The 14,288-nt window shown below is 40.1% G+C and overlaps 1 protein-coding gene across 3 annotated transcripts in view; it reads right to left on the bottom strand.

Moving 5' to 3' along the window:
* CUNH9orf3 (chromosome unknown C9orf3 homolog) overlaps window positions 1-14,288 on the bottom strand; it is a 326,108-nt gene that overhangs the window by 123,292 nt on the left and 188,528 nt on the right. For all 3 annotated transcript variants that reach the window (XM_019554787.1, XM_019554789.1, XM_019554788.1), the window contains exon 10: window positions 8,768-8,811. In XM_019554787.1, coding sequence (XP_019410332.1) covers window positions 8,768-8,811 — 44 coding nt within the window. The remainder of the gene's footprint in view (window positions 1-8,767; window positions 8,812-14,288) is intronic.

Genomic DNA, 14,288 nt, shown 5'->3' with positions numbered 1-14,288 from the left:
CTGGCTGGGGTCTTATGACCCCTCCCACCCCCAGTGCTCCTTCCTGCCCATGGCATGGGGTCGGACTAGATGATCTGTCTAGGTCCCTTCCCACTCATTGATTCTATGATTCTATGATTCTGATTAGAATTCAGATAACTATTTCAGCGGAACACAGTGGGTGCATCTATACATGCAATGAATGTGACTCAACATACTTTAGAATCTAGCTCAATTTGAGCTGGAGTAAGCTAATCCCAACATCACGATCTACACGTGCATTTAAGTGCAGTAATTTATTATGCTGCTGGATACCACTTGTGTCTGATGGGACTATCCAGCAGCACAGAAAATTAGTCTACTGTGACCACACGTGTAGATGGTGATGCTTTACTGTACACCAAATTAGTCTGCTGCACAGTAAAGCATCTCATGTAGATGCATCCATTAAAACCTAGTGTAGACGCATAATGAGTGGTCTATTAGTGTACCCCAACATACAGTATACTGCAAGGATTTTAGTCTGGAGATAACAAAGAGCCCTCTGATATAAATGGAAAAACTCCTGCTCACTTAGGGCTCAGATAGAAGTGACATTTTTCGTGTGATCTGGCCCCTGAAAGTGCTCTACAGCTGTGCCCTAACACAAGTGTACACCTCGAGAGCACTTCTAAAATGGCTGATCATGCAAAAAATTAACCCTTATCTAATCAGACAGATTAAGCTGCTCTGCTTTAGAACTTATGTTCCCCACCCCAGCTCAGGCTGGGCATAGCAGCCTGGCAATTGCTGCTGCTCCCTTCACTCTCTCTCTGCTGACAGCCTGGGAGCTGGCGGGGGGAGGGCGCACGGGGAGAGGACCAATTTGGCAGTTTCCTTGGAGGCTGCTGAAGCGCCCCTGCCTGTTGGCTAGGAGAACTGGTACAGGCAGGCTCAATTCCCCTCTAACCCAACAGGATTTATTGGGTTGGGGAGCTCTAACTCATAAGGCGTCACGTAAAGTGCCATGAGTTAAAGCAGGGGTCTGAACATCTGTCAGCACCCTCAATGGAGCAGGCCCAAAAAAGATAGATTACTTATGGCTAGGAACAGACATTGCATTTGTCCCTGGACAAGTTGTGCCTCTGTTTGCCATGGAACAAAGTTATCCCAGGATTGACATATAGAATTTTACAAAGGGACCTCAGGAGGTCATCTAGTCCAACACCCTGCTCAAAGCAGGGCCATCCCCAACTAAATCATCCCAGCCAAGGCTTCATCTAGCCGGGTCTTAAAAACATGCAAGGTTGGAGATTCCACAACCTCTCTGGATACCCAGTTCCAGTGTTTTACTACTCTCCTCATGAGATTTTTCCCCCCTATCTATTAAACTTCCCTTGCTGAAACTTGAGACCATCGATCCTTGTTTTGTATACACACATCATCTTTCCAGCCAGGGTATAAGTGAGTGGCTGAATGCACTGCTGCTCTTCTGCCATTAATCCAATGATGCAATCACAAGATAATCATTCAGATACACTTTGCAATGTCCCAGTATAAACTGTTAGTACTTCTTATCCTGTGAACCTTTTTAGGATTTATCCTAGGACAACAGACATGGATATCTGCCCCAGGATAAAATGGTTTACCGCAGCAGAGATGCAACATCTGTTGCTAGACATGGATTACTGTGGCAAGGCAACTATCCCAGAGAAAGGACATAGAGCATGATATTTATAGAAGTCTCTGTTTAGGAAAAGTTACTTATTCAGGAGGGGTGCTTATCCACATATTCAATTCTCGCTGGCCACTGATGTCTCCATATGACCTAAACCAGATACTTAAATGATTTTCTAAATTAAGACAAAAGAGAAACAAAAATGGCCTTATGATAAAAGTACTGGACAAGGATTTGGGAACCTGGGTTTAGCACTCAGCTCTAGCACAAGTTTTATATGTGATCTGTAGTACATGACTCAATCTCTTTGTGCTTTAATTACCCTTTTATAAAATGGGGATAAAAATGCAATAATACATCACATAATTTACGCTGTTTATTTACTTAGACTTCAACTCTCCAGTAAAGAGATAATCTATTAATAGGTGTATATAGTGTAATTAAAGCTCCAGTCTCACGTAAGACCATTACACACCACTGTAACACAATTATTAATCACTATTTGTTTAGTATTTTAAAACATCAGATTTTCATCCAAAGTACCCCAAAACACTCAGAAACTTTATGCACAGGAATCATTTACTTCACTAATCAAGGAAAAGAACTATTTTTGTGGTAGAATGTTGCAGCTGTTAAATACTTCACATTAAAAAAACAGAAGAGTTTAGTACAGGAATGAAGAAGACTGCCATATCTAATTGTCAAAGATTTTTCAGTAATTGCCTTTTTATTCCTTCATCTGGTCCTACAAATTCTTTAATACTTAAAATAAATTCCAGCAACGTAATTAGGCATACCTCCAAAAAAGAACAAAACTCGAATTATGATTTTTACCATTGAGTCCCTTTGATGGTGTATTTTTGCATCAGCATATGTACACAGAATAAAACATTTTCTGAAAGATTTTTTTAAATAGATTTTCATTAGGAATTAGAGCCTATCAACTATTTGTGCTTTTAAAATCTCTTGCATTTGACCAGCAATAAATTGATGTAAATTGAAGAGACAAGGGGTAACTCTGTAACTGTGTATTTTGAAGTTATAACATGATTTTAACATTAACTTGGTGCTTAGCTGGTAATTTATGAAAACTTGCAGAGAATGCGCTTACTAAACCACAGTTACTGAAGTTAAAAATATCTAAGCTCTAACACAAGTTAGCCTTAGGTCTGCAATATAGTGCAGAAATTGTGTTTTAGTGCTTTTCTTAGCATTTGTCATACTGGATGAAAAAAGAAAAAGAACACAAAGAAATATAACTGGATTACCCAGGAGATGAGCCACACAGAGCTCAAGCAGCTGCAATTCTGATTTATCTGGATCAGATGAAAATCACCCTCTGTTTCTGGGGCTTACAAAAACTGAGACTTTGCATGGCTCACATGCTGGACAGATGTGAATAGGATGAATTTACAGCAGAGGGTAAAAATTACAAACCCCAGAGGAAGTTTTGATCAAACTTAGTGCAGGATGGTGCACAGATACAAAGGAAACAGGTTTAAAAATGGTATCAGTGGATTCTGAAATTAAATAGCAGAAATAAGATGTTTCATCATGGATGGGAAGGACTTCAGACTTCCTGAGGAGAGTCCAAGAAAGTTGGGGCCTTTGGAGCCAAATATTCTGTAATAAACTCAGGACAACCTGTGACGACAGAGCAAGGTGGGTATTCTCACTGACACATGCTAGCCTTACTGTATTAAATCTTCCTTAGAGAAAGGGCAGAACAGGGGGTCTACAAATATGCCAATATAGTGTTTTCTGCCCTGGCTGGTACTGGTCTCCAACCAAGATATAGAATCAGAGAACAGTGTCCTGAAGACGAAATTTCCGTAATTGAGCTGCTATCAGAATGGAGCCAGGGTAAATTATGAAGACATCCCCTAAACTAGGCACTTAATTCATCTCTCATAAATCTTAAAGGTAGACAAGAATCAATGAGGATGTCACTTGTGATGCTTCATCCAAATGAAGAAGGGTCTCGCCAATGTTAAGAGACAACTGAAAAAATGCCCTGTAACAAAAAATTAAAGCATTCATATAGGGAAGGGAATTCACTGGTGGGAGGGTACTTTAGATGTTACCAGATGTATCCCATAGGAAATGGCAATATGGTGTTATTTAAAGACATAAACCTTCCACTTTGTCATATGAATATTTTCAGTCAGTGCTAATTCAGGAGTTTCATTGCAAAAGTCTCCCATGGGATAAAATCTACAATCAGTTATATCATTACAACACTATTGTCACAGCCTACATATAGCTGAGGGTAAAATCTTGTCCAACTTTATTCTATTAAATTTAATCAAATGTCATTTTAGTACTGAAACTAAAAAGGCCAGTATTTGGATAATATTAAACACTTCCAGTCCCCAATACACACACACACACACACACACACACACACACACACACACACTAATATAAATCAACATAAAATATAAATACTTAATTTAAAATGCTTGGACTAGCAAGGTACAAAGCACCCTCATCCATAGGCGATGCATGGGGGGATGTGCGCACATACACACACACACACACATATAAATCAACGTAAAATATAAATACTTAATCTAAAATGCTTGGAGTAGCAAGATACAAAGCACCCTCATCTGTAGGCGATGCATGGGGGGATTGAGGGGGACACATGCCCCCCTTGAGAGCAAGCACTCTGGCTGATAGCAGGGCACTGCTAACTGGGGCACTCTAAAATTATATATAAAATATTAGATTAAATATTCCCTCACTAACACTGGAGACTGGAAGTGTTTAATATTACCTACATACTGGCCTTTTTAGTTTCAGTAGTAAAATGATATTTGATTGAATTAGTAGATGTCATTCTTGAGACAGAAACTTTTAGATGTAGCTTTCATCTGTATATATGCTTCATTCCAATCTTTGAAATTATATGTGATGAACTAGTCACTACTGGAAGTTGTTTAAAAAAAATATTTTGGATGGACCCTCCATCCCCCTGCCCTTGCTTTTTTGCCCAGTTTATTCAGGAATTTGCACATAAAAATCAGAGGATGTCCAATAATGGAAAACTATCACTGGAGCAGATAAAAAATAAAAGCCTGTCTTATATATAGATGATCTGTTATACTTGGCATTATTATTGATCTCTTCATCCAGTGTGATTTTGGCAGTGTATAAATTCAGGTGTACCGTATGTCTGGTTATAAAGTAAATGATCATAAATCTAAAATCCTGCCCTTACATTCCAGAGGGCAATGCAAGAGCAAATGGAGCCATACATCCTTTGCAGTGGTCTTACTTAAAAGTTAAAATTTCCTGGCACACATCTATATCCAAAACTGGTTTCCTTGTTCGAATTAAACTCTGTAGTGAATCTAAGCTCAGGAAAACTGGAAAATGGAAAAAGAAAGGTTTATTGACCAACCTGGATATATTAATCTAATTAAAATAAACTTAACTTGTTTAACAAGCCTTGCTGTTTTTCCTGACCCTCTTTGGTCTAGAAAAACATATAACATTATTACCACAACTATTATTGCTGATGGTTTGGAAGTGTTGGGGGAAGGAAATAAAGAATGCAGACTGAATTCAGTGCTACCAGACAAATCGTTTGGATGAAAACTAGCTCTTCACAATGTTAGCGATAACGTTTAAATAACTGATACTTATCCCTAGGATACAGAATGGGAACACATTTAATATAACATTGAATAATAGGGAAGGTGCATACCATATGTGAGAAAATACAGTATCCACACTTAAAACCATTTATCCCTACTCTAGTTTTATCACACACACAACTTCAGTTAGAAAACATATATTCAACTATCCCCAAGTCCAACAACTGTCAAGATGAAGCTACAAATAGCCTTTTTAGGTCAGCAGAGAGCATGCCCTTCATTCCCCCTTTACCCAATAAATTTCAGCAATCCCAGTTTAAGAAAATAGAAATTCTGAGGTAGAATAGGTTTCTTTCCTCCTGTTCCTCCTCAGCAGAACTGTGAAAATAGTTGATCCTCAAGTATGCTAGCTAAACTAAGAAAAATCCAAAAACTGAGTGGGGAGAGGGGGAATTATTTTGGATCAACCTAAAATTAATTTGTGTCAGCAAAATAAAAAAGTATTTGAAAAATTTCATTGTCTTGATGGATTGTTAAACATTTTTTAAATTAAATTTTAGTAATTTGATATCTGCCCATCCTCTGACATCAGGCATGCCTGCCTAGGCAAGACACCTGAGTTTCCACACCTACCCTGATCTCTGACTAATGCGACTGCCCCAGTTCTCCGCAACTGGATTGGCTGCTGAAGGCACCACTCACTCCTTATAAACACACCCAGGGCCATCCCTGGGGGGGGAGGGGCACAAATTGGGGCAACTGCCCCAGCCCTGCAATTGCCCCAATTCAGAGCTGGGCAGAGAGACTGCAGCCCCTCCTGCAGGGCCCATCTAGTGCTGGTGACTGCACCACTGGCGCTGGCTTTGCATCCAGCTGTTCACCCCTGCCGCTGCCGGCTTCTTCGCATCTGGGCCCCACACAGGCTGATTTGCCCCAGGCCCCACACCCTGCTAGGGTTGTCTCTGAGCACACCTGCAGCCTCAGGCTGCAGACATGCCTTCACACAGCCTCCCTCTGTTCTGGCAAGCCTCATGCTCACCGCTTTCTGGTTCTCCTGGCTCCTGACTCGGCTTTGGCTTTTCCTGATACTGATCTTGGATCTCCCGTGGAATTCAGTACTGAATCTCTGGCTCCTGGTTTTGGATTTCACTTAACAGACTAAACAACTCAGATCTCCCCTTTCAGCTCTCCTGGTCCCTGTGCTCTCTGGTCTTCAGGTTCTAACTCCCACCTGGCATTTGGGTATTCAGTACTCCCACCTTGCTGATCCCCATGTCACTCATAGTGCCCTACCACAGGCCCAAACACAAACCCTCACAGTAACTATCCCACAGGAAAAATTAATCATGAATACAGCACACAGCCTGCTTTTGGTGGAGCAGGGATAGGCTGGGTCTGGCCACAGGCTAACACCACATGCCCATCCAATCTGGTGCACTGGCTCCAGAGACACGTACTAAGTCTGGGTTTTTGCACCAAGTCCAGCTCCCAAAATGTGGCCAACCTACCTTGTGGCTCCAGACCTGACATGAAATAGTCATGGTCTGGGACTGATGTGCTGGATCAGGCTGGTGTGCAAGGTCAGTCCACATCTGAACCCAGCCCACCCCAGTAGAAGTAAAAGTCTCATAGGGCTGGTGCCTACAGCTGAGCTGTGACTACTGCTGCCTGCCTCCCCCAGTGTCCTACATGCCCATAGCTGGAAAGAAGGCAGCAGACAGAGCAGCCTGCAGCACTGGCTTCTGATTGATCAATCATTTTCTCAGATGGACTCCGCATGGAATATGACCTTAGCCCTGGCACACTGGGTCTGACCCCATGTGCTAGGTCTGGCCTGGATTGACCCGTGTTCAAGCTCAATCTAGAACACTGTGGGCATGTCTACACATTGCCCTATGGTGACACTGTTACTGCAGCATACTTTAGTACTTCCTTTTGGAAGTACAGATAAACAGTATTAATGTATTTAAATAGTATTCTCAGCAGCGATAAAATATTTGCAAATGGAAAGACACTCATGTCAAATTGTCACCACATTGTCATGAGCTATACTTTTAGCTAAAATCAGCCATTGGTCTAGAATTCCTTTGAGACTTTATAATTTTGATACTGGACTCAAGCCTTGAGTCTTCATAAATGTTTTTAGAAGCTACTAAATATCCAGGAGTATAAGAAATAAAAGTTGTCTTCCAGGCCCTCTGATTAAACAATGAGCCAAACAGTTGTTGTAAAATGGGAAAAAAAATTACTGATTACATGTATGAAGAGACACTGGTCTTCAGAGATACGTACATGCAATTTGCATTGAAAGCAATGACTTGTACACACATCTCAGAGAGCTAGCTAGTCACACATAGCTTTTACCAACTATAGACAGCCATATTTTTTCATTTTGTATTTTCTTGATTTCAATTAAGCTGCCTAAGACACTGAGTAACATTTTCAGGGTTCTTCTCATAAAGATCAACCTATTGCTTGTTTTAGCATCTGATTTGCTGTTAATTACTTCACCCCAATTCTGATTTCCTTGCACTCACTGAGCAGTACTTCAGTGTAAAAATAGACATGGCATTTCTCCCAGGAGAAAACTTTTTGTTATCAGCTCACTATATGTGTCAAATATGCAAGATAAATGTGATAACACTTTTTTTCTGAGACAATGCTGTGTTCCCAGGTCATTCAAGTTAATTGCCAGAGAGGCAACATGCATCAAGGGTGGAGCAGCTCCTCTTTCATCCCTCTTTTGACATGAATCAATCAGAACTGGCTCAAGAAAGAGGTCTGTTAATACACTTGCTCTCCAAAAGTTCCACTAAGGGCAAGGAGGATTATTTCTGGAACAAGATTCACTTTGACTTGAGCACAGATAGAAAAAACTGACCCGACAGTAGTGTACTTTCTGGGAAACTGGAAGTTATGTTGTTTTAGGAAAGGGTGATTTATTGCTGAAACCCAAGACAGAGAAACAAAAGCTCAGAGGTCAATTCAGTGCTCTGCTACAGACTTTCTTGCACATGTGACAACGAGTCACCAAATATTCATTAATGTCTTTTGAATCTCTTGCCCTTAACCTCTCTTCACCTGAGTTGTTTTCCTTTCTGTAAAACCAAATTAAATACTTTCCTATACAAGACAGTGCTATGAGGTTATATGTTGTAATGTTTAGATAGTGATTTAAGATACTCTGATGAAAGGTGCTATTTGTGCTATTTATGTGTGAAATATTCTCAGTATTAACAATGCTATTGAAATTTGCCTGTACTTACTTTTCCTGTTAATTTTCTGTATTTGAGATCTCACTTAAAACATATGAATGTTTGATAAATATAAAACATGTGCATGTGCAAGTCTAATATATAAATGCACACACACATTCACATACTAATATAAGTCAACATAAATATATAAATCTTGAATCTCAACTATATTAAATGAGAACTTTTGCTAACATTTCTGGCTAGCATATCTGATCTATACATCTGACCTCTACTCTGTATTCCATATATTTTGACCTCTAATTCTCACTTACCATTTTTGTTCAGGGATGTCCTCCAGTAGCATGTAAAGGAAATCCTGGCAAAGGAACAAAGTGCCCCAATTAATATGCCTATCAAAAGACAGCTCTGGGTCTACAGCACAAACAACAGAAAAACAGTCCTGAAAACACTGCTGTATATTTTAACAAAATTCTATATTCTTTTTCTACTTAGAAAACTATATTATTAAGATCGCAAAACTAAGCATGTAAAAGTTAAGAAATGCCCCTCTTTCAGCCCTTCTGGGAATATGCATTCTAAAATAGTCTTTAATTATATAATCACATGCTATTTTCTTTAAAAGCATATCACTGATACAAATGCCACGCCCTGACAAATGTCAAGATATTGCTCCCACACCTAGTGGTTTCTAGAATTTCTCAAAGAAATGGTTGTGAAAATTGTCTGATGTGGGCTGAACATATTCTTTCTTTCATTCTTTTGCATGCATGTTCTCTCTCTCTCCCTCTCTCACTGTTTGTCTCAAATTGCCTCAGACCAGCACCTGGAATGGAAAATTTCAGGCCATGTGGCTAAAGTCTGGCAAAATTATAAGCAACCAAATGTACAGTCTTATGAAGGAAAATGTCAGGCAACCTTAATTATAAGGGGTACTAGTAACCCCGACTATAATACAGTGTTTACTCTTTGTATAACTACCTCTCTCATACTAAAGGTTTTTTGGCACCCACTTAAAACAATCTTATTTTTACATCACTCACTTCAATACAATGCACTAACTACTTGAATCACCATAACACTCTTATGAGAAGAAGTACTATTAATCTGAACTTTCCAGTTTTTATACTGAGCTTCTTTTTAGCAGGAAATAAAGTCTATCAATATTTTTAAAAAGAGGGACAGAAGTCTAGTGATGTCCTGAACTGCAATGCACGGGAGCTTTCAGATTCCTGAATGTGAACTCTCGCTCTTCAGGCCAGCCAAGTGTTGTGTTAAAGGGAGCAAAATTAATTCAAAGGAATGGTGGCTGTCTCAAGATATTCAACAAGTATTTTGATGAGTGATGATTATATTGTTCAATATCTAAAGAAGAGGGATTACATAAGATAATAAGATAATGGAAGGGACCTCACAAGGCCATCTAGGCCAGTCCCCTGCTCAAGGCAGGGTCATCCCTGTCTAAACCATCCCAGCCAAGTCTGCACTTGAAATTTTCCAGGAATTAAGCATTCAAAACTTGTTTAGTGAGCCTGTTCCAATACTTAACCACCTTCAAGAAAGAGAGTTCCTCCTAATCTTCAACCTATATTTCCTCTGCTGCAACTTGAGGCCATTACTCCTAGTCCTGTCACCTAGGGCCACACAGAAAAGTGTATCTCCATCTTCTTTACAATTCCCCTTCAGATATTTGAAGACTGCTATCAAATCCTCCTCAGTCTTCTCTTCTCCAGACCAAATAACCTGAGATCTGTCAGCCTTTCCTCATAGGTCATTCTTCCCAGGATTCTAATAATTTTTGTTGCTCTTCACTGGGCTTTCTAATCTACCCATATGTTTTTTGAAGTGTTGGGCCTAAAACTGGACATGGTACTACAGGTGAGTCCTCACCACTGCTAAAAAGAACAAAAGAATCACTTTCCTTGACTTGCAAGTGATACTACTGTTTATACAATCTAATATACTGTTGGCCTTTTTCACAAGAGTATACTGCTGGCTCATATTTGGCTTATTCAGCTACTGTAGCCCCCAGGTCTTTCTCTGAAGTCCTGCAGTCTAACCAGGCATTCCCCAGTATGTATTTGTTCATTCAATTATTTCATCCCAAGTACGTGACTTTGCATTTGTCCTTCTTGAATTTTATCTGGTTAATTGCAAACTAATATTCCAGCTATCCAGGTCATTCTGGATCCTAGCCCTACTCTCCAGTGGGAAAGTATCTGCAGCTTCACCAAACTTGGTGTTGTCTGCAAATTTGCTAACCTTATCCTCAATCGCACTGTCCAAATCATTAATGAAGAAGTTAAATACTTTTGGGGAATCCCACTTGACTCCCACCTAAACATTCAAAATTGTAGATAGAACAAGCAGGACAAACCGAAGATGTGAGACACCCACGGTATGACCATCCCACAGCACACATATGTCTGAAGTCATGCAGGAGCTTCCTCACCAGCACCCAACCTCTCAATAACACACCCAAGAAGACATGACTGCAGATGTGGAACAAGAGGCTAAAGAAAATAACTGACAGTGAAAAAATGTACATTCTAGCAGCTGAGTCCTTACCACCAGGGGCTGATGATGGGAAATGTGGCAATATCTCAGCCACCTAATACCAGAGTCAGACATTCCAAGGAACGAATGGAGAAGTAGGGCTACACCATTGGTTCAACCACCTGTGACTGTGGCACAGAGCCTAAGACTATGCAACACCTGCTGCAATGCCTGCTGCTCAAAGGCACGTGTACAATGAAAGATCTTGGAAAGTATAATAAACAAGCACAAGCATGTGTAACAAAATGGTCAAATGCGGTGTAGAAACATGAGAAGAAGACTTAGACATTGAGCCATTGATAACGATTCACTGACAATGAATATCCAACGAATCCTCTATAATAATTTGCTTTGTTTGTGCCTTTGCCATTCTGCCTGTCATGCTCAATTCTATGGACTTTTAGTGATTGATTTCAATTAGTTATGGTGTATTCTTAATATCCAAGCAAAAATTGTCCCTTAACACCCTTATTTTTACTTTAACCCATAACATCCTTATCAAGGTGAAGCAGAGCATAGACAGCAATTGAATGCAGAAAGAATGGCAAGAGTAAGACAAAATGAAACAAATAAGGAAGGAGGACATCGTAGAAGAGATGCAATGGAAAGGCAAAGGGATCACAGAGACAGTGGGTGAAGCAGAGAATACACAACAATTGAATGCAGAAAGAATGGTAAGAGTAAGACACAATAAAACAGATGAGCACAGAGGATGTCATAGAAGAGATGCAATAGAAGGGCAAAGAGTTCACAGAGGCAATAGAAGACAGGCTGAAAGAGTAGACAACAAAAGATTCACTGAAACGAGATTGAGGAAAATAGTTGTGGATTGATGAACATGGTGTGCCAATTTTATAACTCTTTAAATTTCCAAGCTGAAAGACCATCAGATGGCTAATTCCAGAGCTGTTGTCATAAGCATAAAGTGATTCTGCCTCCAAGACAATCATTTCCAGAGTATTCGTGGGATTCGATGATGAATTGGAACAATGAGCATTACCAGAACTTTAAAACAAACATTCAATCGTACAACAATGCATTGCCTGGTGAGCAAAGATCACTGTGATGTGATGTATGATTCATGGACCGTGCGGAGGATTGAGTCCAAATGCACCATGCATGGAAAATCATCACTGTTTGAAGAAATAGCCGAAGGATTTTAGAGAGAAGACACTTGGAGATGTTGATGGATACCCATTATTTAGAACAGGTTTGTCTAACATGTGGCCCGCGGGCCACCATGCAGCCCTCCAAGCTGTTTTCTGAGGACCGAGGTGCTGCGATGGGAAACGAAGGTAAACACTGTACTTTCGTTTTGGAGGGGGTGATGTGATACCACTTCCTGTGAGGTCTTTGAATATGGCTCGCCGGCCCACTGGGTAATAAAAATGTCATGATCTGCCCCCACATTCAAAAAGGCTGGACACCTCTGATCTAGAAGAAGACCAGGCAGAACAGCTCAAGTTGGTGATGACACAATGGATAACAGAAATGTGGTACCCTATAACAAGTAGCCTATTTTTGCCTGTCATTTTTGATAGGCTTTTTCACTAGTTATGTAATAATCAACTAATTATGAAATCACATTACAGTGTTTTCATTTAGTCTGTATTTCCTTAGCTTGTTAATGAAAAATTTGTGAGAGAAAGTGTCAAAAGCCTTGCTAAAGTCAAGGTATATAGTGTCCACTGCTCTCCCCCCATCCTCAGAGACTGTCATTTAATCATAGAAGGAAATCAGGTTTGTCAAGCATGGCTTGCTCTTAATGAATGCATGCTGGCTGTCCCTGATCACATTGTTCTCTTCTAGGTGCTTCACAATGGATTCCTTGAGGACCTGTCCCAAGATCTTTCCAGGAATCAAGGTCAGGCTGACTGGTCAGTAATTCCCTGAATCTTCTTTATCCCTTTCTTAAATATGGGCACTATATGTACCCTTTTCCAGTCATCCAGGATCTTACCCAACCTTCAGGAGTACTCAAACAGGATAGTTAATGGCTCTGAAATTCCCTCAGCCAATTCTTTCAGTACCATTGGGTGCATCTCATCCAGTCCTGCTGACTTGAAAACATCTAGCTTCTTTAAGTAATTCCGAACCTGTTCTGCCATTACTTTAGGCTGTTTGACTCCTTCCCTATCTTTGCTGCCAACCATGCTCACCATCTGGTAACTGACCCTATTTGTGAAGACTGAAGTAAAAAAAAGCATAAAATACTTCAGACTTCTCTGCATAATCTGTAACTAGACTGCCTTCTGCATTCTATAAGGGGCCTACAATTTCTTTGGTCTTCCTTTTCCTCTTGACATGCTTGAAGAATCCCTTTTTATTGCCTTTCATATCTCTTGCTAGTTTCTCAGTTTGCTTTTTAAAATTCTAAGAAATTAAACACACACAAAAAAACTAATTAAGGAACATTAGGGAAATTTGAAAGTCAAGCACTGAAGAGTTGAGGTTGCTGAGGCAAACTTATTTCAGCCACATTGCTTGTGCATTTACAGTACAGCCTTTAACCACAAGGCCACATCCTGTTTTTGCCACAGGACCACTGCCTCATTCAGTACTCAGAATATTGTGATCTGGATCCAAATCTAGGCCTGGTAATGAAAGTAGTTGTTGTAATGAAAGTGGACCAGCACTTAATTTTGTTTGTAGAACCTGGTAGATCTGTAGATGTGTAATGAATAAGGCAGGGGAGTACAGACAGAAAAGGAGGGTCTCAAATGAAAACTGCCCCAGATAGTTTAATTCTATCCCTGTCTCTGCCCAAAAGTTCCTGTGTGATGTTAGTCAAGTCACTTAATTCAAACCTTTTATGTATAGTCATTAATCATGAGTTTCATCTCAAGCCACATGCCCAGCCTGACCCAGTGAGGTTTGACTTGCATAAGGCCTTAACACGGCTGCAACTGAATAGACGGGAACCATGTTTTGATCACATTAAGTACTATATACAATGTTAGGTACTCTGAAAAATCAGGTCCTTGGTATCAAATTTAACCATATTTGTCTCAAATATGATTTAAAACTTGTTGTGCCTCAGTACCCTATCAGTTTAAAACAGATAATACCATCCACCCATGACAAAGGGGTGTTGTGAGACAAATCAACGTCCATAAAAGTCAGATACCATTAAAAATGACCAGTAGGAAAGCTAATGAGGAAATTAATTAATTTAGCATCAGAATGTGTATCTAGCTGGGGTAATGTAGGCCCAGCACTCTTTCCTGCTTATGCAGGGGGTCGGACTCGATGATCTATTGAGGTCCCTTCCGACCCTAG

The sequence above is a fragment of the Crocodylus porosus genome, unplaced genomic scaffold (assembly GCF_001723895.1).
Source record: "Crocodylus porosus isolate Cpor-Errol unplaced genomic scaffold, CroPor_comp1, whole genome shotgun sequence".
In the NCBI taxonomy this organism is placed as follows: Eukaryota; Metazoa; Chordata; order Crocodylia; family Crocodylidae; genus Crocodylus; species Crocodylus porosus.
This window is presented reverse-complemented; position numbering and strand designations above follow the sequence as displayed.